At 37.5% G+C, this 25328-nt stretch overlaps 2 protein-coding genes and 8 non-coding genes across 10 annotated transcripts; 8 read left to right on the plus strand and 2 right to left on the minus strand.

Moving 5' to 3' along the window:
• Positions 1 to 89: 89 nt before the first annotated feature.
• Positions 90 to 2957, minus strand: LOC114529548 (flocculation protein FLO11-like). The gene has a single exon (XM_028551363.1). The coding sequence runs from the start codon at positions 2955 to 2957 to the stop codon at positions 90 to 92; it is 2868 nt and encodes a 955-aa protein (XP_028407164.1).
• Positions 2958 to 12361: 9404 nt separating this feature from the next.
• Positions 12362 to 12443, plus strand: Trnal-uag. Its single transcript has one exon. It is a non-coding gene; the product is annotated as a tRNA-Leu (tRNA).
• Positions 12444 to 13246: 803 nt separating this feature from the next.
• On the plus strand, positions 13247 to 13328 carry Trnal-aag. The gene has a single exon. It is a non-coding gene; the product is annotated as a tRNA-Leu (tRNA).
• Positions 13329 to 13446: 118 nt separating this feature from the next.
• Trnal-uag lies at positions 13447 to 13528 on the plus strand. Its single transcript has one exon. It is a non-coding gene; the product is annotated as a tRNA-Leu (tRNA).
• Positions 13529 to 13643: 115 nt separating this feature from the next.
• Positions 13644 to 13741, plus strand: Trnal-uaa. The gene is given in 2 exon segments: positions 13644 to 13681; positions 13696 to 13741. It is a non-coding gene; the product is annotated as a tRNA-Leu (tRNA).
• Positions 13742 to 14448: 707 nt separating this feature from the next.
• Trnal-uag lies at positions 14449 to 14530 on the plus strand. Its single transcript has one exon. It is a non-coding gene; the product is annotated as a tRNA-Leu (tRNA).
• A 117-nt stretch (positions 14531 to 14647) lies between these two features.
• On the plus strand, positions 14648 to 14745 carry Trnal-uaa. The gene is given in 2 exon segments: positions 14648 to 14685; positions 14700 to 14745. It is a non-coding gene; the product is annotated as a tRNA-Leu (tRNA).
• Positions 14746 to 15238: 493 nt separating this feature from the next.
• On the plus strand, positions 15239 to 15320 carry Trnal-aag. Its single transcript has one exon. It is a non-coding gene; the product is annotated as a tRNA-Leu (tRNA).
• Positions 15321 to 15441: 121 nt separating this feature from the next.
• On the plus strand, positions 15442 to 15523 carry Trnal-aag. The gene has a single exon. It is a non-coding gene; the product is annotated as a tRNA-Leu (tRNA).
• Positions 15524 to 19445: 3922 nt separating this feature from the next.
• On the minus strand, positions 19446 to 20477 carry LOC114529549 (putative protein TPRXL). The gene has a single exon (XM_028551364.1). It carries the CDS (start codon positions 20475 to 20477, stop codon positions 19446 to 19448), a length of 1032 nt encoding a protein of 343 aa, XP_028407165.1.
• Between the last annotated feature and the right edge of the window lie 4851 nt (positions 20478 to 25328).

Genomic DNA, 25328 nt, shown 5'->3' on the forward strand with positions numbered 1-25328 from the left:
AAATCAGGTATTGAGAAAAATAACTATCCATAACTTGCATCCATACACAAAAAGATATACATATTTCGGGGAATACGTACCGTTATAATTTAAAACGTACCGTCAAAACTGGAACTGGATTCTGATGGTGCTGGAGTAGTTTGAAAGACCTTTTTGTCTTCTGCTACTGATGAAATTGTAAATGGTGCGGTGGGATCAGCCTTCGCTTTTTGGATTGGCTCAATAACTTCTTGAACGGTAGTGTTAGCTTCAGCTGAGTTGAATATTACATCAAAATCCACAACGATGCTTCCTGGTGAGAACGAAATAATCCTAATGCCAAGAAATCCTGGGAATGGTTGATATAATGTTATCAGGAAACCCTTAATATTTGAACTTAATTCTTTATATTCTTGACTGCTGCTATTACTTAGTTCATTTCTATAATCGCCGAGAATAATCATCACAATCCCGAATGTAGTTATTTTCACTGTAGGGAGGGTTGTTGGAGAATCGGTGGGAGACGTTGTGGCAACTGAAACAGAGCTTGTCACGGCTTTGACACTGGAACTGAATGTGAATGTACTTGAAGTAATTTCAATAACACTGGAGCTGGATTCTGATGGTGATGGAGTGGGTTGAACAACAATAGAGCTGGATTCTGATGATGATGGAGTGGGTTGAACAACAATAGAGCTGGATTCTGATGACGATGGAGTTGGTTGAACAACACTGGAGCTGGATTCTGATGATGATGGAGTGGGTTGAACAACAATGGAGCTGGATTCTGATGATGATGGAGTAGTTTGAACAACAATGGAGCTGGATTCTGATGATGATGGAGTGGGTTGAACAACACTGGAGCTGGATTCTGATGGTGATAGAGTAGTAGGTTGAACAAAACTGGAGCTGGATTCGGATGATGATGGAGTGGGTTGAACAACACTAGAGCTGGATTCGGATGGTGATGGAGTAGGTTGAACAATACTGGACCTGAATTCTGATGGTGATGGAGTAGGTTGAACAATACTGGAGCTGGATTCTGATGATGATGGAGTAGGTTGAACAACAATGGAGCTGGATTCTGATGATGATGGAGTGGGTTGAACAAAACTGGAACTGGATTCTGATGGTGATGGAGTGGGTTGAACAATACTGGAGCTGGATTCTGATGGTGATGGAGTGGGTTGAACAATACTGGAGCTGGATTCTGATGGTGATGGAGTGGGTTGAACAACAATGGAGCTGGATTCTGATGATGATGGAGTGGGTTGAACAAAACTAGACCTGAATTCTGATGGTGATGGAGTAGGTTGAACAATACTGGAGCTGGATTCTGATGGTGATGGAGTAGGTTGAACAACAATGGAGCTGGATTCTGATGATGATGGAGTGGGTTGAACAAAACTGGAACTGGATTCTGATGGTGACGGAGTGGGTTGAAAAACACTGGAGCTAGATTGTGATGGTAATGGAGTGGGTTGAAAAATGCTGGAGCTGGATTTTGATGGTGATGGAGTAGGTTGAACAATACTGGAGCTGGATTCTGATGGTGATAGAGTAGTAGGTTGAACAAAACTGGAGCTGGATTCTGATGGTGACGGAGTAGCTTGAGAAACACTGGAGCTGGATTCTGATGGTGATGCAGTAGGTTTAACTACACTGGAACTGGATTCTGGTTGAGCACCCATGGTGTACATTGACATTGATTGACTAGGTTTAACACCCAAGGTGTACATTGACATTGATTGACTGGGTTGAGCACCGACGGTGTACATTGACATTGATTGACTAGGTTGAACACCCAAGGTGTACATTGACATTGATTGACTGGGTTGAGTACCCATGGTGTACATCGATATTGATTGAATAGGTTGAAAACCCATGGTGTACATCGACATTGATTGACTGGATTGAGTACCCATGGTGTACATCGACATTGATTGACTCGGTTGACCACCCATGGTGTACTTTGACATTGATTGACTAGGTTGAGCACCCATGGTGTACATCGACATTGATTGACTGGGTTGAGCGCCCATGGTGTACATCGACATTGATTGACTGGGTTGAGCACCCATGGTGTACATTGACATTGATTGACTTGGTTGAGCACCGACGGTGTACATTGACATTGACTGACTAGGTTGAACACCCAAGGTGTACATTGACATTGATTGACTGGGTTGAGTACCCATGGTGTACATTGACATTGATTGACTGGGTTTAACACCAATGGTGTACATTGACATTGATTGACTGGGTTGAGCACCCATGGTGTACATCGACATTGATTGACTGCGTTGAGTACCCATGGTGTACATCGATATTGATTGAATAGGTTGAAAACCCATGGTGTACATCGACATTGATTGACTGCGTTGAGTACCCATGGTGTACATCGATATTGATTGAATAGGTTGAAAACCCATGGTGTACATCGACATTGATTGACTGGGGTGAGTACCCATGGTGTACATCGACATTGATTGACTCGGTTGACCACCCATGGTGTACTTTGACATTGATTGACTACGTTGAGCACCCATGGTGTACATCGACATTGATTGACTGGGTTGAGCACCCATGGTGTACATTGACATTGATTGACTGGGTTGAGCACCCATGGTGTACATTGACATTGATTGACTGGGTTGAACACCCATAGTGTACATTGACATTGTTTGACTGGGTTGACCACCCATGGTGTACATTGACATTGATTGACTGGGTTGAGCACCCATGGTGTACATTGACATTGATTGACTGGGTTGAACACCCATGGTGTACATTGACATTGATTGACTGGGTTGAACACCCATGGTGTACATTGACATTGATTGACTGGGTTGAGCACCCATGGTGTACATCGGCATTGATTGACTGGGTTGAGTACCCATGGTGTACAATGACATTGATTGACTGGGTTGAACGCCCATGGTGTGCATTGACATTGATTGACTGGGTTGAACGCCCATGGTGTACATTGACATTGATTGACTGGGTTGAGTACCCATGGTGTACATTGACATTGATTGACTGGGTTTATTGGTTATCGACCAAGATAAAGATGGTGTTTCTCCAAACTGAGCGCTATGAACTGACATTGATGGAGACACCGTTACAGTTGAACAACCTAGAATAGATACGAACAATAAAATTATTGTTGTCGCCTTTGCCCATATCATATGTCTGTCTGGTGCGTTTATAACAGAGCAATGGTATACAAATGAATATGCATTATTATTTTGTGTTGATATATTATAATTGATATTTTGATATATTAACATTTTCTTATTTTTTAATTTTTTTAACGACTTTATCAAAATTAATGTGACTGGTGATCCATGCGGAGCATTGCCTCATTGATGAACAGAGTAACGCATTGATATACCGCAGGGGTGGATCCAGCACTAGTGCACTAATTTGCATTACAAAAAAAAAGGCTATTTTGAGCAGCTTTCTTGTTTTATGCAAATTAGTGCACTAGTGCTGGATCCACCCATGATATACCGGGTGGCCCAAAAAAAGGTTAACCCTGTTTGATTGAGTATAATTTCAAAATTAAAAGAGCTATTACACTAAAATTATGTTTTTTTATATTCTCTAATGTCTAGATTAAATTTTGATATAATTTATAGCATGAGGTTTTTCAAGTAATTTTGACAGAGATATCGCAGTTTCAATTTAAGTATGCATTTTCGAAAAGTGTAAAAATTAGCTGAAAATGGCATATTAAAGTGTGTTGACAGACCCTAGTATTTTATAGCACGTATTCTGTCTGTTTGAATGAAGTTTAACTTCATTGGAAAAGGTTTTTTATTTTTTAGTGTCATGACATGTTGGAAAGCGTTAAAGCAAAAATTAGCTATTTTGGTTTAGCTTTGTTCCAAATATTTCATGTCCAAGGGGGATAAAATTCGTTCGGAAGCCCACAAATTTAACAAACAATTTCGCACGAATTCTGCTTTTTCTTTTCTTAATATGCGTCGTTTTACGATAGCTACAACAGTAAAATGATATCTCGGGAAAATTGTATCAAAATACGCATGGTATATACCAAATTTTAAGTTGGACATTCACGAATGTAAAGAAAGTTATTTCAGTGTAACAGACGTTTTAGTTTTGAAGTTATACTCAATCAAACAGGTTAAACTTTTTTGTGCTACCCGGTATAAGGGTGACCTATTGATATATATGAGTTTGTAGTAGTAATGACGCTTTGTCTTTTATTTAATACAATTTTTTTAATAGGTATAAGGGTATAAGGGTGACCTATTGATATATAGGAGTTTGTAGTAGTAATGACGCTTTGTCTTTTATTTAATACAATTTTTTTAATGATGACTGAAAATTAGTCTAGCAAAGGTCTGAGGAAAAAGTTGTAAAAAGCTATGCAGGCTGACTAAAAATGGGACATCAAGAAAGATAAATGTTGGCTTTGCAGAACAACAGCCAACAAAAACCAGAGGTACGAGGTTGAACAAAAGTGATCCCACCTAGTGGAGACACGTATCGTTCGAGTCAAATTTGGCTGATGAAATCTTCCCAGGAATATCAACTACACAAGTTAAACGAAAAATGGCAGCTTTGTCCTGAGGTTTTGCGTATACCGAAAAAAGATTGGCCAGAAAATACTATAGTTCTGACCTGGAAAGCAAGAATATCGAAAGAAATACGAAAAACAATCTGCACCCCACAAAGAAAACCTTGACAAAAACCAGATGAAATTTTATCATCGCCTAAGGTTTTGCAGAAATATTCGTGACAGCCCTCATTACTCGTCAGTCGCAAAAAGGTCTTTTTGAAACAAAACCCGCGCAAAACCCACTCGCAAGCTCGCTGGGAATGGTTGCTTGTAATTAAAATCAACATAAAAGCATTTTCATTGGATGAAAACCCTCGCAGCGGGTTTGTGGGTTCGCCATTGCGAGGATTGGAAAAGAGCCTTGAGGCTGCTACGTGCGTGTACGTCAAATCATTCCAGTTATGCACATTTCATACGCACATACACGCACGTAAAATTCTAAATCCTTATATATATGTTATCTTTCAAAACACTAAGTAAATAAATCGAAAGAACTTAGTTTTCCGCATATATTTTAGTTATGGGGAAACCACGACACAAAGTGTAATTTCCACTTTATTATATTCATTTTGAAATCATAGAAAAGATTAAACAAATTCAAAACGATTTATTGGCTGAAAGAACCGTAAACGGTGTAAAATTCAAAATAATAAAATTTTGTTCCATTTTCCCCTGTAATTTTATTGGATAGTTACACTGAGATACTAAATGTGATTGGTTATTGTGGTGCAGAGCTTCAATCTTATTGGCTTATAAATTATGTGATCAATGCTCAAAAATAGTGCGATTTGGAAATTAATCACACTATTTTTAACCAATCAGATTGCAAGAAACACCATTGATTTCAGAATGAATATAATAAATATAGAAAATAGGCACTGTAATTTCCGCAGTTCATTGTCCTTCATTGTTATGAATGACATATCACAAAGTTTTTTTCATATCACAAAGGTTGGTGCTTGGCAATCCATTAACATTGCTTATTAACACTGAATCAGTATTCGCACGCTAACGTTAATTAAGTTGTGCATGTTAACTATGTAATAGGACGCCTAACGAGCATTTCAAAAAGTTATATCCAACAAAATTAAGAACCATATTTTACAAATAAAATCAAATAAAAATAAAGCGGACATAACGAGCTGATTGACGTTTAACTGCATGATATGCACTTTAAAAAGTGGCATTCCAAGAATATTTCCGTTGCGACATGATCCGCCTATTGGAAACCTTATATAAATCTATGTAAACCTTATAAACTGTTTATTCACATTTGACCCGATAGATTGATTATAGAAGACGCTCCGAATCAACTGTCAGGGAGAAATTGAAATACAGAACTAAAAATTAGTAAGAAATTATTGCTAATTATTACCAATGAAACTCACCGCCAATATCAAACAGCAGTCCAACGCTTCCAAACAGGATAACTAGAAGCTGCAGCATTCTCAAAGCAGAGAAAACAAGGCAGTTTTGATATCGGGAACGCGTGTATAAGAATTAAAGTTACTTTTGAGTCAAAATGATTTGCTTCTGCAAAATATTGAGCGACACACTTGTCAGCAGGGTTGCCAGACTTTTAGTAAATAAAGAAGCTAAACATTGTTTCAAAGAAAGCTTCTGGAAATAATATTTGACTAATTTATTCAGTAACCTGGCAACCCTGTTGATCAGACTTCTTCATCTAATTTGCTTCCTGGTTGGGGTCAGTGAAATCTAATAAAATTAATAACTGAACGTTACCTCCTTATAACCTCCTTATAACCTCCTTATAACCTTATAACTTCTTTTTGTGAAGCCAAAATTCGGTGGATTTTACCTCCACGTTACCTTACGCTTGTCTGGAGGTAAAGTCCCGCGAATTTTGGCTTCACGAAAACGATGAGGAGGTATCGTTCCAGTTCACTGGATAAGAGTTCACTTGTTTGATACAGTTTATTTGTATTATATGTGAAAGGCTATTAAACAATCGCTTTAAATTCACAAGCAGTTTTTGAAAGTGTAATTATAGGCGGCCCAAAATTGTGCGATATTTTTTCGCGCGAGAAATTCCTCGGTAATTTGTCAATATTTAACAATTATTCGCCAAAGGCGAGATGAATATCGCTGAATAGAAACCGAGACGAAGTCGAAGTGAACCGAGACGAAGTCGAATTGTTTTAGTATAATTACAAAGGTGAAAATCCAAGTCTCATATTACGGAGAAAGGAACTACGATTAAAATCAAAGTGAGAAAAATCCGACAGCAGCAGTTAGAAAATTTCGAAACTCTACTAGCAAGTTATAACTGGTCTTCGGTTCTTTACACCTCCGACATCAATGAAAAAGTCAATACCTTTCTTCAGGTCACTGAGAATATGATTTTTGAATATTTTCCGGAAAAAACGGTTAAAGTTCATAGTAAGGATAAACCTTTTATGACAGCTAAAATAAAATGGTTGATTCTTAAAAGAAATATGGCTTTTAAAAATAAAAAAGTTGAGCGTGTGAAAAGTCTCAGAAGACAAGTCTCGGCAGAAATTCGGAAAACGAAAATCTATTTCTACGAGAATAAAGTAAGTCCAAACTTTAAAAACCACCCTAAATCTTGGTGGAAACAAATGAAGGGCTTGATCGGCAAGAAAACTGCTAAACCAATAATGTTGGATTCCAATACTGGGTTTCAGATGGATGATAAGCAGTCTGCTCATTATAATAACGATTATTTTGCAAACTTAACTAAGAATTATCCGAAAGTGAACGAAAATTAGTTGGAATTTCAATGTATAGAAAATCTACCTCTAATTACTGTAGACCAGGTACAACGAGAATTGCGTAAAATTAACCTTAATAAAGCACCTGGTCCTTATGATCCCTCTCTGAAGATCTTGAAGATTTTTACAAAATATTTTGCTGTACCTTTGACCGAAATCTTTAATGAATCTTTTCAATCAAAAACTTTTCCTGAGATCTGGAAAAAATATAAGGTATCTGGAATCCCTAAATCTGTACCATGTACGCATGTTGAAGAGTTAAGACCAATTGCTTTAACTAGTGTCCTAGCAAAGGTTCAAGAATCTTTTGCTGTTCAGTGGATATATGAAGATACCGATGAAAAAATTTCTGATTCTCAATATGGGGGTCTACCACGATCATCGACAATTAATGCGCTGGTTAATTTAATACACAAATGGCATAAATCATTGGATGAATTGCACAGAGTGATAAGAATAGTCTTTTTAGATTTACGAAAGGCATTTGACCTTATCGATCATAATAAACTCTTAGAAAACATGCGAGAAATTGGTGTAAGACCTGCTCTGATCAAATGGTATGCATCATACCTGGACGAGAGATCTCATTTTACACAGTTTGGAAACGAAGTATCTGATTTTGCGAATGTTATGGGAGGCGTTCCGCAAGGCAGTAAGCTGGGACCTATTGCTTTTGTGGTTAAGATTAATATGTTACCTAGTGTTATAGCAGAAGCTGTTGTAGGAAATGGAAATAATGATGTCGTTGTGGATGAAGATACGATTCTCTTTATGAACGATACAACGATTAGTGAGGTACTGGATGTTTACAATCATATCTCTGGCACTGAAATTGGTAATATACCCCAAAAAATTAATTCGGTAAAGAATTTTGCGGAAATTGAGAGAATGGAGTTAAACCCAAAAAAGGCAAAGAGATGATTATCGACTTTCGGAAGGATAGAACAGCTATTCCTGTAACAGAAGTCGATGAATGCATCCTAGAAAGAATAAGCTCTTATAAATTACTTGGATTGTGGTTAGACGATGATCCAAAATGGAGAACAAATACGGAATACATTGTCAAAAAGTAAACGATTATATCTTTTAAATATTTTAAAAGGATATAATGCTCCGCGAGTTGACTTGAAAACTATTTATACTTCGGCAATTCGATCAATCGTAGAATATGGAGCTCAAATTTGGCATGGGAGCTTGACAGAGGAACAATCTAGGGATATAGAGAGAATTCAAAAGCGTGCAATGAAAATTATATGCCCGGAAAAGAAATATGAACAAGCATTAACTGAATGTGGTATTAAAACTTTAGAAAGTCGAAGAGAGTTAACGTGCATTAACTTGATAAAGGATATAAAGAACCCTTCACATAAATTCAATGATTTGCTACCACCAACTGTAGGTCAATTACGCCTGGGAGAGAGACACTGGACTTAATGTAAATAAAATTTACAATTTTAAATGCAGAACAGAGCGCTTTAGAAATAGTCCTCTAGTATATGCGATTGGTAAGTACAATCTCAAAATTGATGACCCTTAACTATTTTATTAGTTTCTTAATATTTAAAATATAGCTTTTGTAATTTACTTTAGCTTTGTAATATAGAGTAGAGTATGAATTATTGTAATTCTAAACTGTAATATTTTTAAGTTATATTTATGAACCTGTAAATCACATTGCAATTTAGCTGTCTAAGCTACTTTATGTGTATTTTTTAATAATAATAATAAAAATAATAATAATAAAAAGGTGATTTATTGAGAAAGCGAATCTGTTGTAGAAAATACATGTTTTACAAACTTAGACAAATATCTGAAAAGTTGTACGGCGATTCAAATAAAACAATGTTTTCGCAAAATAAAGTGTTCTAAAAAGTAGTTTTTTACCTTGAGAATAATTTGTGTTTAATTTTTTCACTTCTTTTTTTCTTTCAGGTACAGTATTTGGTTAAAATAACGTATTTCTTCATCTGTCACTTTGGCAAAAACAACTTGCCGCCATTTTGAAGAATCCACTTGGGCGATTATCGCGTAATAATCCGAGGTCGCTCGACCAATCAGAGGCCAGAATTTTCAATAATCACCTTTGTAATTATACCAATTAACAATTATTCCCTGAAGGTAAAGTTATTGCAAGCCTATTATTATACCTCAAATTCAAATTGTCCAATGAGAAAGTTAGATTTCTGCCACGTGATCATCAAATTTTTCTCGGTATCGCACTCACGTCATCCGTATTCAAAGCAGTGCCAGATTTTTTCATATTCACTGGTGAATATCACTGATTACTGATTTATAGAAATACTTTTCTCAGCCTTCGTACTGTGTGTTTGGATATCCTACAAGCTCACAATATTTTTTCGGTATAATATATCATTTTTATAGACCCACCGCTCGAGGGATTCGGCAAAATATTCCCTCAATAATTATATCACCACTTCTGGAAATATTTCGCTGAATTCTTCACACTCCAGGTCTAGATCTATAATGATAAATATGGGGACATCCTGTAAAATTAAAATGTTGCAATAATAACCTTTCACATAACACTTCAAGAAGCTAATTTCGAAGTCTCAATAGCTCAGGGACGCCGGAAGGAACACGTTGTCACTTAATAGGTGGGCGAAAACATTTATAATGTGAAATGAGGGGCATTTATAAGGTGAAAAAAATAAAAACAAGCCAGAGGCCAGGGGTGCAAATACCTCCCCCCGCCTCCATTCTCCGGCGTCGCTGTCATAGCTTCACTGAAACTACGAAAAATTGTGGAAATCTTGAAAGGTTTTCTTCTGTCTGCCATTTCTGAACTTTTCTAGTTTAAATGCTGGCAATACTATATATATAGAGAGGCTAAGGCTAACTCGCATGCCATAATATCCTGTACAACTTTTGTACGGGCTGAGTTATTATTCTATCTATGCGTGGAAAAATTAAAATAAATGAATGTGCTGCCTTTCGTATTCGCCCTTTTTTTAACGGCTGTAGTTTGACAGAATTAGTTGCAAAAAGTGAGTTACCTAAAACATAAATTTTGTTTGGGAGTTAAAATGCATTCTCGATCATGAGAGAGACAGTAAAACTAGTTCACTACGTCGCTGGACACAAGAAAATTGTCAAATCAGGCCATTAAATCTGCATGGAAATATTTGCGAACCGACACAAAATTTGGGAGAGGAAGTGCCACCCTGGCAATGCCTCCCTGCTCTTATGCACACAATGTCGAATTATTATTGACAGTACTTTCAATATTCAGACTGGGCTTTTGCTTCCTGAGAAATGCTATAATCCCAAAGTTTTGTGCCACTATATTTGAAAATCAAAAAGGATTACTGACAGGGGCATCTGCCTCTCTTCTCTTTTACGAGCATGGCAAGATAAAAAGGACAAAGAAGTAAGCCTTTTGATTTCAGAGGATTGTTTGCAACTTTTGCAGTTGATAGTCGTATTCGCATATAGAGTAGCGTATTAATACATATCTGTTTTATAACACGTAAAATGCAACCAATCAGCTTTAAGAATATTCATGTAATCATCATGGAATCATGAAACAAAGAGAAAACGAATTCAGTGGTTCATGATTTGCTAACACTCTCATATCAGTTTCATAACAGAAATGCCTTTCCTCAAAAATCTTCCCCCCTTTGCCCTCGAGCTCGCAACTTTCTGGCGTCCCTGGCCAGTAAGGTGTGAAAATTTATGGATGTTAATCTTGTATTAAACATTAGGTGTTTTATTGCAGTGCCGGTGAAATATTTATAGAGGTCCTGATGGCCTAATCAACTTCACAAGAAATTCAATGAGTACTCCATTCGAAATAATTCGGGCATTATGATTACCAGCTTCTTATTAATGATGTAGATGAATTGCATTTTGAAATTACACTGTAAATTGCATACTGTTTTGCCATATTTCAATATAAAAATTTAAACCCATTTCAAGTATTTGGAAAATTACTGCCCATTGTATAGTATACACCGCAGACTCAAGAACGTCGTGAGGAATTCTGGTCCACAATGGTGGGTGTGGGTTCGAATCCCACACCTGATATTTTTCCACTAATACTAAATTAGTACTCCTATATTAAGGCACCAGTCATTTCGATGGCGTGGGTTCGAATCCCACCGCTGCCAAATTACATGCAATTTTAGTATTACTGGCACGTCTATCTTATAATACACCAAGAGTCGTGCAATAAACTTTGCTCAGTTATGTAGAATCAGGGTTTGCAAAATTGTAGCAGCTGCAGGCTTAGGTAGCGTGGCCGAGTGGTCTAAGGCGCTGGTTTTAGGCACCAGTCATTTCGATAACGTGGGTACGAATCCCACCGCTGCCACTGTGAGGCTGGATGTACCTCATGCGGAAACATTTGTCTTTAGATTTAACATCATAATATAGGGATAATTTTAATTTTTTTATTCCAGTAGGTGTTGTTCTTGCGGTATCTACTCGTCAGGTTGGCCGGGCGGTCTAAGGCGCCAGACTCAAGAACGTGGTGAGGAATTCTGGTCCACAATGGTGAGCGTGGGTTCGAATCCCGCACCTGACAATTTTTCACTAAAGCTAAATTAGTACTCCTATAATATTCTTTTAAAAAATACTTTGTTTAAATTACTTCTGTCGTTTCCCCGTCGATAACGTCGAACAAAGCGATATTAGTTCCAAAATATTTCGAACAGTCAGGTTGGCCGAGTGGTCAGACATAAAATGTTCTACAATGTCTGGTCCACAGTTGTGTGCATAGGTTCGAATCCCACACCTGATAAATTTCGACATGTTAGAAAAGTTTTTTTAGTTAATCAAAATTTCCTCACACCTCCTATCGTGAAAACGAAAACGAAACATTTAAAAAAGTTAGTGGCGATGAGAATACACCAGATACAACATTTTACAGCGGATATAAAGTCCCAATCCCGATTGGCATACTTTTCTACAAATAAGAGAGATCACTTAACCATGTAATCGTAATGCATTTTGCACAGGTGATAGTACTCGTTATGGGAAATTAGCATTTGTAATATGGAAAGGTGGGGAGCAACGCGTTGTCGGTAGCGTGGCCGAGTGGTCTAAGGCGCTGGTTTTAGGCACCAGTCATTTCGATGGCGTGGGTTCGAATCCCACCGCTGCCACTGTCAGGCTGGATGTACCTCATGCAGAAAGATTTTTTTTAGATTTTAACATCATGATATAGGGAAAATTTTCATTTTTTTATACCAATAGGTGTTGTTGGTGTGGTATCTATTCGTCAGGTTGGCCGAGCGGTCTAAGGCGCCAGACTCAAGAACGTGGTGAGGAATTCTGGACCACAATAGTTGGCATGGGTTCGAATCCCACACCTGAAAATTTTTCACTAAAGCTAAAGTAGTACTCCTATAATATTGTTTTAAAAAATACTTTGTTGAAATTACTTCTGTCGTTTCTCCGTCGATAACGTCGAACAAAGCGATATTAGTTCCGAAATATTTTGAGCAGTCAGGTTGTCGATAGGTCGAAGGCGCCAGACTTAAAATGGTCTACGATGTCTGGTCCACAGTTGTGTGTGTAGGTTCGAATCCCAAACCTGACAAATTCGGACATGTAAGAAAAAGATCCAATCCGGATTGGCATACTTTTCTACAAATAAGAGAGATACTTAACCATATAATCGTAATGCATTTTGCACAGGCAATAGTACTCGTTATGGGTAATTAGCCTTTGCAATATGGAAAGTTAGGAAGCATTGCTTTGTCGGTAGCGTGGCCGAGTGTTCTAAGGCGCTGCTTTAAGACACCAGTCATTTCGATGGCGTTGGTTCGAATCCCACCAATGCCAAATTACATGCAATTTTAGTATTACTGGTACGTCTATTTTATATTACTTCAAGAGTAATGAAATAAACTTTGCTCAGTTATGTAGAACCGGGTTTTGCCAAATTGTATAAGCTACAGGTTTAGGTAGCGTGGCCGAGTGGTCTAAGGCGCTGGTTTAAGGCACCAGTCATTTCGATGGCGTGGGTTCGAATCCCACCCCTGCCAAATTCCATGCAATTTTAGCATTACTGTCACATCTATTTTATACATGATTAGTAATGCAATGAACTTTGCTCAGTTATGTAGAAGCAGGGTTTCCCAAATTGTAACAGCTGCAGGTTTGGGTAGCGTGGTTGAGTGGTCTAAAGCGCTGGTGTTAGGCACCAGACATTTCGATGGCGTGGGTTCGAATCCCACCGCTGCCACTGTCAGGCTGGATGTACCTCATGCGGAAACATTTTTTTTAGATTTTAACATCATGATGTAGGAATGATTTTCATTTTTTTATTCCAGTAGGTGTTGTTCTTGTGGTATCTACTCGTCAGGTTGGCCGAGCGGTCTAAGGCGCCAGACTTAAGAACGTGGTGAGAAATTCTGGTCCACAAGAGTGGGCGTGGGTTCAAATCCCACACCTGACAATTTTTCCCTAATGCTCAATTAGTACTCCTATAATATTGTTTTAAAAAATTTTTGCTGAAATTACTTGTGTCGTTTCCCCGTCGATAACTTCAAACAAAGAGATATTAGTTCCGAAATATTTTGAACAGTCAGGTTGACCGAGTGGCCGAAGGCGCCAAACTTAAAATGGTCTACAATGTCTGGTCCACAGTTGTGTGTGTAGGTTCGAATCCCACACCTGACAAATGTGGACATGTAATAAAAAGTATTTTTGGCTGGTCAAAATTTCCTCACAACTCCTACCGTGAAATAAAAGTGAAACATTCAAAAAAGTTAGTGTCGATGAGAATACACCAGACACAATATTTTACAGTGGATATAAAGTTCCAATCCGGATTGGCATACTTTTCTACAAATAAGAGAGATACTTAACCATATAATCGTAATGCATTTTGCACAGGCAATAGTACTCGTTATGGGTAATTAGCCTTTGCAATATGGAAAGTTGCGCAGCATCGCTTAGTCGGCGGCGTATCCGAGTGTTCTAAGGCGCTGGTTTAAGACACCAGTCATTTCCATTGCGTTGGTTCGAATCCCACCGCTGCCAAATTCCATGCAATTTTAGTATTACTGGTACGTCTACTTTATAATACTCAAGAGTAATGCAATAAACTTTTCTCAGTTATGTAGAAACAGGTTTTGCCAAATTGTAACAGCTACTGGCTTAGGTAGCGTGGCCGAGTGGTCTAAGGCGCTGGTGTTAGGCACCAGTCATTTCGATGGCGTGGGTTCGAATCCCACCGCTGCCACTGTAAGGCTTGGATGTACCTCATTCGGAAATATTTTTTTTTAGATTTTAACTTCATGATATAGGGATAATTTTCATTTTTTTATACCAGTAGGTGTTGCTCTTGTAGTCTCTACTCGTCAGGTTGGCCGAGCGGTCTAAGGCGCCAGACTTAAGAATGTGGTGAGGAATTCTGGTCCACAATAGTGGGCGTGGGTTCGAATCCCACACCTGACAATTGTTCACTAAAGCTAAATTAGTACTCCTAAAATATTGTTTTAAAAAATACTTTGTTGAAATTACTTCTGTCGTTTCCCCGTCGATAACGTCGAAGAAAGCGATATTAGCTCCGAAATATTTTGAACTGTCAGGTTAGCCGAGTGGTCGAAGGTGCCAGACTGAAAATGGTCAACAGTTGTGTGCGTAGGTTCGAATCCCACACCTGAAAAATTCGGTCATGTAAGAAAATGTTTTTTTGGCTGGTCAAAATTTCCTCACACCTCCTATCGTGAAAACGAAAGTCAAACATCTAAAAAAGTTAATGGCGATGAGAATACACTAGACACAATATTTTACAGTGGATATAAAGTTCCAATCCGGATTGGCATATTTTTCTACAAATAAGAGAGATACTTAACCATATGATCGTAATGCATTTTGCACAGGCAATAGTACTCGTTGTGGGAAAATACCCTTTGCAATATGGAAAGTTGGGCAGCAACGCTTTGTCGGTAGCGTGGCCGAGTGGTCTAAGGCGCTGGTTTAAGGCACCAGTCATTTCGATGGCGTTGGTTCGAATCCAACCGCTGCCAAATTACATGCAATTTTAGTATTACTGGTACGTCTATTTTATAATACTTCAAGAGTAATGAAATAAACTTTGCTCAGTTATGTAGAACCGGGTTTTGCCAAATTGTTTAAGCTACAGGCTTAGGTTGCGTGGCCGAGTGGTCTAAGGCGCTGGTTTAAGGCACCAGTCATTTCGATGGCGTGGGTTCGAATCCCACCGCTGCCACTCTCGGGCTGCATGTACCTCATGCGAAAACATTTTTTTTAGATTTTATCATCCAGGGATAATTTCATTTTTTTCTACCAGTACGTGTTGTTGTTGAGGTAGCTACTCGTCTGGTTGGCAGAGCGGTCTAAGGCACTGCGAGGTGGAGCACCTTATTAACAGTTATGGAAACTCTTACATAATATTTATGAAAGAGTGAATTTTCTCTGTTAAATACTTTCTATGTTTATGCAAATGTATAATTCCATAAAAGCTAAACTTTTTGTTAGTGCACAAAGGTAGCACTAAACGTTGCAGTGTACAATGCAGTGTACAGTGGTATACTAAAGCTGCTAGCGCTATCCACCGAATATGATAGTGATTACTAGCTCTAAAATTACCCGATGTTTGGGCACCTAAATTGGAGGTTAACCTAATTCTCTTAAGAGAATAACTATTACCTCAAGTCGGTAATTTCATTTCGTTAAAAGTGAAATAAAGCGTCATTCAAATAAAGCGTCTTGCTTTCAATTGGGTTTATCATATTAATCATAATATTAAGACAATCAGATTCTTACAAAGGCTTGATATCAACAGAGGAGATATTTTTGGGGGATATTTAAAATCTACAGAGAGATCCAAACAATAACATAACGAAAGTTTAATAACATGATATATATAAAAAAGCAACCTGCCATATATTTCTCGTATAGCGGCAAAGGCCAACAAGCATACCATGATTTCTTGTTCTTCTGAGATATTAAAATGAAAAAACTTTAAAAAAACTTGATCTCTTGGGGGTGTTAAAATACATTCTTAAGTAAATTCTCAATCTCAATTAAGTTTAACTGGTTTGATACGAAAAACCCCGGTAGCTTAAAACTAGCTTTGCGGTCGAGTAATGATCCTACATATGTTGGTAAGCATGTCTAGTCCTTGTAAACAGACATTAAACAATAATAACAGATTCATTCATATAAAAAAATTATATTCAATGTCAGACTCGTTTTCCGACAGTTCTTTTTAATCGGGATTCGGTTCATTTATACTTAGATTTTTTGTTCAGTTTTGGAAAAAAGTGCGAAACTTTTAAAACCCAGTGATGTGAGTAATGTGTTTTATATCATCTACAATCACGTGCAAAAATTATGAGAGTTTTCAGATTTTCCATCAAATTTGAAGTGCATCGTGGCACCCCTGCCCCCATAGTCCATGCTCAAAAAAAAGCCAATTTTTCCCTACCGTACATCCTCGCAACATTGATTTTGGGGAGAGGAGGTCATTTATGTGGTTGTTTCATTAATTTTTGCATCTGATTGTAAGTGCCCGTAGAAGCAGCAAGAGGGGTTGTCTACGATCAAAACTCGACAGGAATAGAATTATGAATGGATTCGACCTCCTAATTATAAAGAAGATTTTGCTAAACCCCAATAAATTTCTGTACAGCCTTGTGTTCTCGTTTTTGCTTCTCGTGCAAACTTAAAGCGTAGGGGATGCCACCCGAGGATGTGTGAAGTGTGTGGCAAAGTTGTTCTAATCACTTTGTTCTTGGTCAGAAAAATATACCATTATAAATTTAAGTGAATTCACCAAATATGCAACACGTACCGAATTGTCTCGCACATTAAAGTTTTGTCTTATTCAAAAATAGACTTTCCAAAAGATCTCAGAGGCTTAAAATTTGAATATTTTTTTCTCTCAGCACCAAATAATTATGTCGTGTCTCGTGAGCATGCCTTTTAGGCTTTTACACCTACAAACGTCCTACACCTACGTCATTTAGATAACATTATTACTTAAGTCTAATAACTTTTAGTATAAATTTCGAGCTGACCATTGATTTTTATGAGATTATGTTGATTATTATTCGGCTCAGTGAATATAGGCTCAGTGAATATCGTAATCTCCTCGCCTTCGGCGACTAATTGTTAAATAATGACCTGGCCATACTAACTTGTTTACTACAGGGTGAGTCAAAAAAACTGACACCATTGAAATTCAAATTAGCTGCAATGTGTTTGTAATAGGCTGTAATGAGGTTGCCTAAAATATCTTATGGGTATACGAAGCATATCAAATAAGTGAACCCATTAATTAAATAGAACGTAAAGTTTGTTCCCTTTGGGAGTTAAAATGCATTCTAAGCTCTGTAATAAAAAAAAGAACGTGGAATTAGTTCAATTGGTTTAAACACTTTTGCATTAATTAACCACGTCTTGTTGATTGTACAAAATGGGAATTGTACAGTATGATTTATGGCATATTTTTGCATAACAAACTTTGGATAAGCAGCAAATAGTACAAATCTTGTTCATATAGGTATACGTACCGAGCCGAAATAATAATGCCACGTTTCTCTGATCTATTTCCTGTTCCTTGTGAATATCTAAAATCAAAATTGTTATACTTACTGGTACACGAACAGGCATTGTTCATAGTATAAAAAAGAGGACATTCGCTCTTCCAGCTTTTTCAACTGGATTTACCCACCACTCCATTTAGAACCACGGCTCAGCTGTAACATTACCATTTTCCTGTGGTAGAGATCATTCATAGGAACTACATAATATATGCTAGACTTGTGGTGGTGGACAAGTTTACGAGGTAAAATGGTGGAGATTACCATTCTCCTGTGGTAGAGATAATTTATATGAACTACATAATATATGCTAGACGTGTGGTGGTGGACAAGTTTACGTGGTAAAGTGGTGGAGATTACCATTCTCCTGTGGTAGAGATAATTTATATGAACTACATAATATATGCTAGACGTGTGGTGGTGGACAGGTTTGTATACACTGTACCACGCCTTCTCAGACAAACCTATTGCAAATTCTGAGAGTCTGGAAGTCTAATCTGAAAAAAGCTATGATCGGAATAATCTGCATAAAGCAATTCTCACCCAAGAAAAGATTGTTTGTTTTCCCATTCGCTTCTGGCATAAGCAGCCTGTCAAAAAAGAAATGAGAGTGCACCAAATAGTGCCGTGCGGCGGGGCTATATCCATACTTTCGCCGGCCTGTAATGCAAAACATTAATTCTCAACTTCTTTTCAGAAGCGTGTAGCAGCCAATAAAATATTGCATCAACCATACTTTATATCAATAAAAACTAATCCCCGTTTTCATTACACTCAATAGAGACCTTAATCCCGACGCACATGAGAGCTATTTCTGTTAAGCTAAAAGTCACTCGTGAACTTTAACGTAAGCAAGTTCTCCCAGTGCGCGGCGACGCTTTGCGAGATTTTGTTAACGCGTGCTATTTGCACCATATATTCATCAAGTTGAATAATATAGTGCACGAGTGCATTAATTTTTCCCCACTACGTGTGCGGGCAAAGAGAGCAAATTTCTGCCATAACGTATACAAGCTAATATGCATATACAAATTTGCATTTCCATTTCCACCACATATTCAAAAGTCAATGTACATTGTACATATTAATTACTATCACTTAGCGCCTTATACAATACTGTACAGGCTGTATAAAAAAGTACCCCCTTTTGAAATGAAGCTTCTGATGGAATTTGAATGCATGATTAACACTGGTAAATAGCATAGTAAAGGCCGGCGCACACTAGAGCTATGTGCTTCGCAAAAAGTCATTGGTGGCCATTGGCGTATAATAACTCGTGTACCTCGCATAATAGCTATCAGCTATTACACCAGCTTTAGGTAAATTTACCAAAGGTGTAAACCGTTACGGTTTACCCTGAATCGGTGTATGGTGAAGGCGGACATTTACACCATTTTTAGTGTTGGCTGAACACATCAGACATTTGGAGTGATACACAACCATCCCACAAAATAAATTACTCACCACATCTTGCTATTATAGAAAATTAGTTAATTAAAAATCAGTTATTGAAAAAAACTATCCATAATTTGCATCTATAGACAAAAATATATACATATTTCGGGGAATACGTACCGTTATAATTTAAAACGTACCGTTAAAACTGGAACTGGATTCTGATGGTGCTGGAGTAGTTTGAACAACCTCTTCTTTTTCTGCTACCGATAAAATTCTAAATGGTGCGATGGGACCAGTCATCCCTTTTTGGATTGGTTCAATAACTTCTTGGACGGTAGTGTTAGCTTCAGTTGAGTTGAATATTACATCAAAATCAACAACGATGCTTCCTGGTGAGAACGAAATAATTCTAATGCCAAGAAATCCTGGGAATGGTTGATATAATGTTATCAGGAAACCCTTAATATTTGAACTTAAATCTTTATATTCTTGATTGCTGCTATTACTTAGTTCATTTCTATAATCGCCGAGAATAATCATCACAATTCCGAATGTAGTTATTTCCGCTGTAGGAAGGGTTGTTGGAGAATCGGTGGGAGACGTTGTGGCAACTGAAACAGAGCTTGTCACGGCTTTGACACTGGAACTGAATGTGGATGTACTTGGAGTAATTTCAATAACACTGGAGCTGGATTCTGATGGTGATGGGATAGGTTGAACAACAATGGAGCTGGATTCTGATGATGATGGAGTAGGTTGAACAATACTGGGGCTGAATTCTGATGGTGATGGGACAGGTTGAACAACAATGGAGCTGGATTCCGATGGTGATGGGATAGGTTGAACAACAATGGAGCTGAATTCTGATGGTGATGGAGTAGTAGGTTGAACAACACTGGAGCTGGATTCTGATGGTGACGGACTGGGTTGAAAAACACTGGAGCTAGATTGTGATGGTGACGGAGTGGGTTGAACAATACTGGAGCTGGATTCTGATGGTGATGGAGTAGATTGAATAATACTGGAGCTGGATTCTGATGGTGACGGAGTATGTTGAACAATACTGGAGCTGGAGTCTGATGGTGATAGAGTAGTAGGTTGAACAAAACTAGAGCTGGATTCTGATGGTGATGCAGTAGGTTTAACAACACTAGAACTGGATTCTGGTTGACCACCCATGGTGTACATCGACATTGACTGACTAGGTTGAGCACCCATAGTGTACATTGACATTGATTGACTGGGTTGAGCACCCATAGTGTACATTGACATTGATTGACTGGGTTGACCACCCATGGTGTACATTGACATTGATTGACTGGGTTGAGCACCCATAGTGTACATTGACATTGATTGACTTGGTTGAACACCCATAGTGTACATTGACATTGATTGACTAGGTTGAACACCCATGGTGTACATTGACATTGATTGACTAGGTTGAGCACCCATAGTGTACATTGACATTGATTGACTGGGTTGACCACCCATGGTGTACATTGACATTGATTGACTGGGTTGAGCACTCATAGTGTACATTGACATTGACTGACTGGGTTGAGCACCCATGGTGTACATTGACATTGATTGACTTAGTTGAGCACCCATGGTGTACATTGACATTGATTGACTTGGTTGACCACCCATGGTGTACATTGACATTGATTGACTTGGTTGAACACCCATGGTGTACAATGACATTGATTGACTGGGTTGAGCACTTATGGTGTACATTGACATTGTTTGACTGGGTTGAGCGCCGACGGTGTACATTGACATTGATTGACTAGGTTGAGTACCCATGGTGTACATTGACATTGACTGACTGGGTTTACTGGATATCGAGTATGATAAAGATGGTGTTTTTCCAAACTGAACGCTATGAACTGACATTGATGGAGACACCGTTACAGTTGAACAACCTAGAAAGGATACGAACAATAAAATTATTGTTGTCATCTTTGCCCATATCATATGTCTGTCTGGTGCGTTTATAACAGAGCATTGGTATACAAATGAATATGCATTATTATTTTTTGTGGATATATTATAATTGATATTTTGATATATTAACATTTTCTTATTTTTGATTTTTTTAACGACTTTATCAAAATTAATGTGACTGGTGATCCATGCAGAGCATTGCCTCATTGATGAACAGGGTAACGCATTGATATACCGCAGGGGTGGATCCAGCACTAGTGCACTAATTTGCGTTACAAAACAAAATGGCTATTTTGAGCAGCTTTCTTGTGTTATGCAAATTAGTGCACTAGTGCTGGATCCACCCAAGATATACCGGGTTGCGCAAAAAAAGGTTAACCCTGTTTGATTGAGTATAATTTCAAAATTAAAAGAGCTATTACACTAAAATTATGTTTTTTATATTCTCTAATGTCTAAATTAAATTTTGATATAATTTATAGCATGAGGCTCTTCAAGCAATTTTGACCGAGATATCGCGGTTCAATTTAAGTATGCATTTTTAAAAAGTGTAAAAATTAGCTGAAAATGGCATATTAAAGTGAGTTGACAAATCTTAGTATTTTATACCACGTATTCTGTCTGTTTGAATGAAGTTTAACTTCACTGGAAAAGGGTTTTTTGTGTCATGACATGTTGGAAAACGTTAAAGCAAAAATTAGCTATTTTGGTTTAGCTTTGTTCCAAATATCTCATGTCTAAGGGGGATAAAATTCGTTCGGAAGCCCACAAATTTAACAAACAATTTCGCACGATTTCTGCTTGTTCTTTTCTTAATATGCGTCGTTTTACGGTAGCTACAACAGTAAAATGAGAAAATTGAATCAAAATAAGCATGGTATATACCAAATTTTGAGTTAGACATTCACGAATGTAAAGAAAGTTATTTCAGTGTAACAGACGTTTTAGTTTTGAAGTTATACTCAATCAAACAGGTTAAACTTTTTTGTGCTATCCGGTATAAGGGTGACCTATTGATATATATGAGTTTGTAATAGTAATGATCGCTTTGTCTTCTATTTAATACAATTTTTTTAATGATGACTGAAAATTAGTCTAGCAAAGGTCTGAGAAAAAAGTTGTAAAAAGCGTATGCAGGCTAACTGAAAATGGGTCATGGGTGATCAAGAAAATTAAATGTTGGCTTTGCAGAACAACAGCTAACGAAACCCCGAGGTACGAGGTTGAACAACAGTGATCCGAACCAATGGAGACACGTATCGTGCGAATCAAATTTGGCTGATGAAATCTTCCGAGGAATATCAACTACACAAGTTAAACGAAAAATGGCAGCTTTGTCCTGAGGTTTTGCGTATACCGAAAAAAGATTGGCCAGAAAATAGTTCTGACCTGGAAAGCAAGAATATCGAAAGAAATACAAAAAACAATCTGCACCCCACAAAGTAAACCTTGACAAAAACCAGAAGAAATTTTATCATCGCCTAAGGTTTTGCAGAAATATTCGCGACAGCCCTCATTACTCGTCAGTCGCATAAAGGTCTTTTTAAACAAAAGCCCCGCAAAACCCACTCGCAAGCTCGCTGGGAATGGCTGCTTGTAATTAAAATCAACATAAAAGCATTTTCATTGGATGAAAACCCTCGCAGCGGGTTTGTAGGTTTGCCATTGCGAGGACTGGAAAAGAGCCTTAAGGCTGCTACATGCATGTACGTGAAATCATTCCAGTTATGGCTGCTTTCCATGCAGTTACGCGTTTTTCATACGCACGTACACGCACGTAAAAGTCTAAATCCTTTTGCATGATATCTTTTAAAAAACTAAGTAAATAAATCGAAGGAACTTTGTTTCCTGCTTATTTTAGTATGCATTAGTTGACCTAGATGTTAAATAATGAAAATTTAAAAGCATTTAAAATTTTCCGTACGTGTACGTGCGTATAAAAAACGCGTAAGTGGAAAGCAGCCTTTATACACATTTCATACGCACGTACACGCACGTAAAACTGTAAATCCTTATATATGTTATCTTTGAAAAAACTAAGTAAATAAATCGAAAGAACTTAGTTTTCCGCATATTTTAGTATGCACTTGTAGACCTAAATGTTAAATAATAAAAATTTAGAAGCATTTCAAATTTCCCATTCGTGTACGTGCGTACAAAAAACGCATAACTTGAAAGCAGCCCTTAGGCTTAGGTCCGGTAGCAACCTACGGAGTAGCAACAACAGCATGCGCACTGAGACCCTAAGACATAAGAGCCAAAAGGCCATGATCTTGTCAACTCAGTAAATGTTCGTTTTGTGAAGAAATGTTAGATTCTGATGGTGATGGAGTAGGTTGAACAAAACTGGAGCTGTAAAACACTATAAAAGAACACTATATAGAACACTATAAAATATGCTAGCCTACACGCACTCTTGGGAAGATTGCATAGGAGCATATACTGGTTGTATCAAAAACTGCAACCCTAATAATTCCTAGAGGCCTACGATCTTTTGGTATTGAATGAATATATGAATACTAGGTGGGTTGCAGTTTTTTTCATACACCCTGTATACACCTTTGTCGGTTAGAGTATTTTAAAAAAGCTTCCAAGTAATGTGCTCGCGGTGAAGTGTGTGCATGGTTTATATTCGTTGCCTGCGCTAAACACAGGTGTATGCATAGAGAATAAAATGTTACCCAAAAATAAAATGGCTAAACACTGCCGAGCGATTGCATTCGTCTGCCTATCTGCAGTTGAAATGATTTGAGTTTTTTTAATTTTTAAAGTATTTTTATAAATAATGGTAACTGCACTGAGTTGAGTGCAATTTGGTGTGAAATCAAACGCGTGATTACAAAACCGCGAAGCCGGAGTGCGATTTGTAATAAAAAGCTTGATTTCACACCAAAATCGCACGACACAAAGTGAAATTTCCACTTCATTATATTCATTTTGAATCATACAAAAGATTAAACATGCATAAACCGTAAACGGTGTAAAATTCAAAATAGTAAAATTTTGTTCCATTTTCCCCTGTAATTTGATTGGATAGTTACACTAAGATACTAAATCAGATTGGTTATTGTGGTGCAGAGCTTCAATCTTCAGGGCCGTGACTAGAAGCTTAATTGGGGGGATGTGTATATTCATATATTCGTCCTATGCCCGACTGATTTCTTTTGTACGCTATTGTTCCTACGGTATATAAACATGAGTATATGAATATACACCCCCCCCCCCCAATTAAGCGGTCTAGCTACGGCCCTGTCAATCTTATTGGCTTATAAATGATGTGATAAATGCTCAAAAATAGTGCGATTTGGGAATTAATCACACTATTTTTAACCAATCAGATTGCAAGAAACACCATTGATTTCAGAATGAATATAATAAATATAGAATAGGCACTGTAATTTTCCCAGTTCATTGTCCTTCATTGTTATGAATGACATATTACAAAGTTTTTTTCATATCACAAAGTTTTGTGCTTGGCAATCCAATTATACTTATTAACATATTAACTGAATCAGTATTAGTACGCTAACGTTAATTAAGTTGTGCATGTTAACTATATAATAGGACGCCTAACGAGCATTTCAAAAAGTTATATCCAACAGAATTAAGAACCATATTTTACAAATAAAATTATTAAATAAAAATAACGCGGACATAACGAGCTGATTGACGTTTAACTGCATGATATGAAGTTTAAAAAGTGGCATTCCAAGAATATTTCCGTTGCGACATGATCCGCCTATTGGAAACCTTATAGTAAATTGTATAGACCTATGTAAACCTTATAAACTGTTTATTCACATTTGACCCGATAGATTGATTATACGGAAGACGCTCCGAATCAACTATCAGGGAGAAATTGAAATATAGAAGTTTTTTTTACTAAAAATTAGTACGAAATTATTGCTAATTATTACCAGTGAAACTCACCGCCAATATCAAACAGCAGTCCAGCACTTCCAAACAGGATAACTAGAAGCTGCAGCATTCTCAAAGCAGAGAAAACAAGGCAGTTTGTTATCGCGAACGTGTATAAGAATTAAAGTTACTTTTGAATCAAAATTATTTGCTTTGGCAAAATATTGAGCGACACACTTGTCAGCAGGGTTGCCAGACTTTTAGTAA

This window comes from Dendronephthya gigantea, unplaced genomic scaffold (assembly GCF_004324835.1).
Source record: "Dendronephthya gigantea isolate DGI-Jeju-01 unplaced genomic scaffold, DenGig_1.0 000057F, whole genome shotgun sequence".
Lineage (NCBI taxonomy): Eukaryota > Metazoa > Cnidaria > Anthozoa > Malacalcyonacea > Nephtheidae > Dendronephthya > Dendronephthya gigantea.

Coding starts and splice junctions, on each gene's coding strand:
- LOC114529548 (XM_028551363.1), bottom strand. CDS start 2,957: ATGGGCGTTCAACCCAGTCAATCAATGTCAATGCACACCATGGGCGTT.
- LOC114529549 (XM_028551364.1), bottom strand. CDS start 20,477: ATGGGTGCTCAACCTAGTCAGTCAATGTCGATGTACACCATGGGTGGT.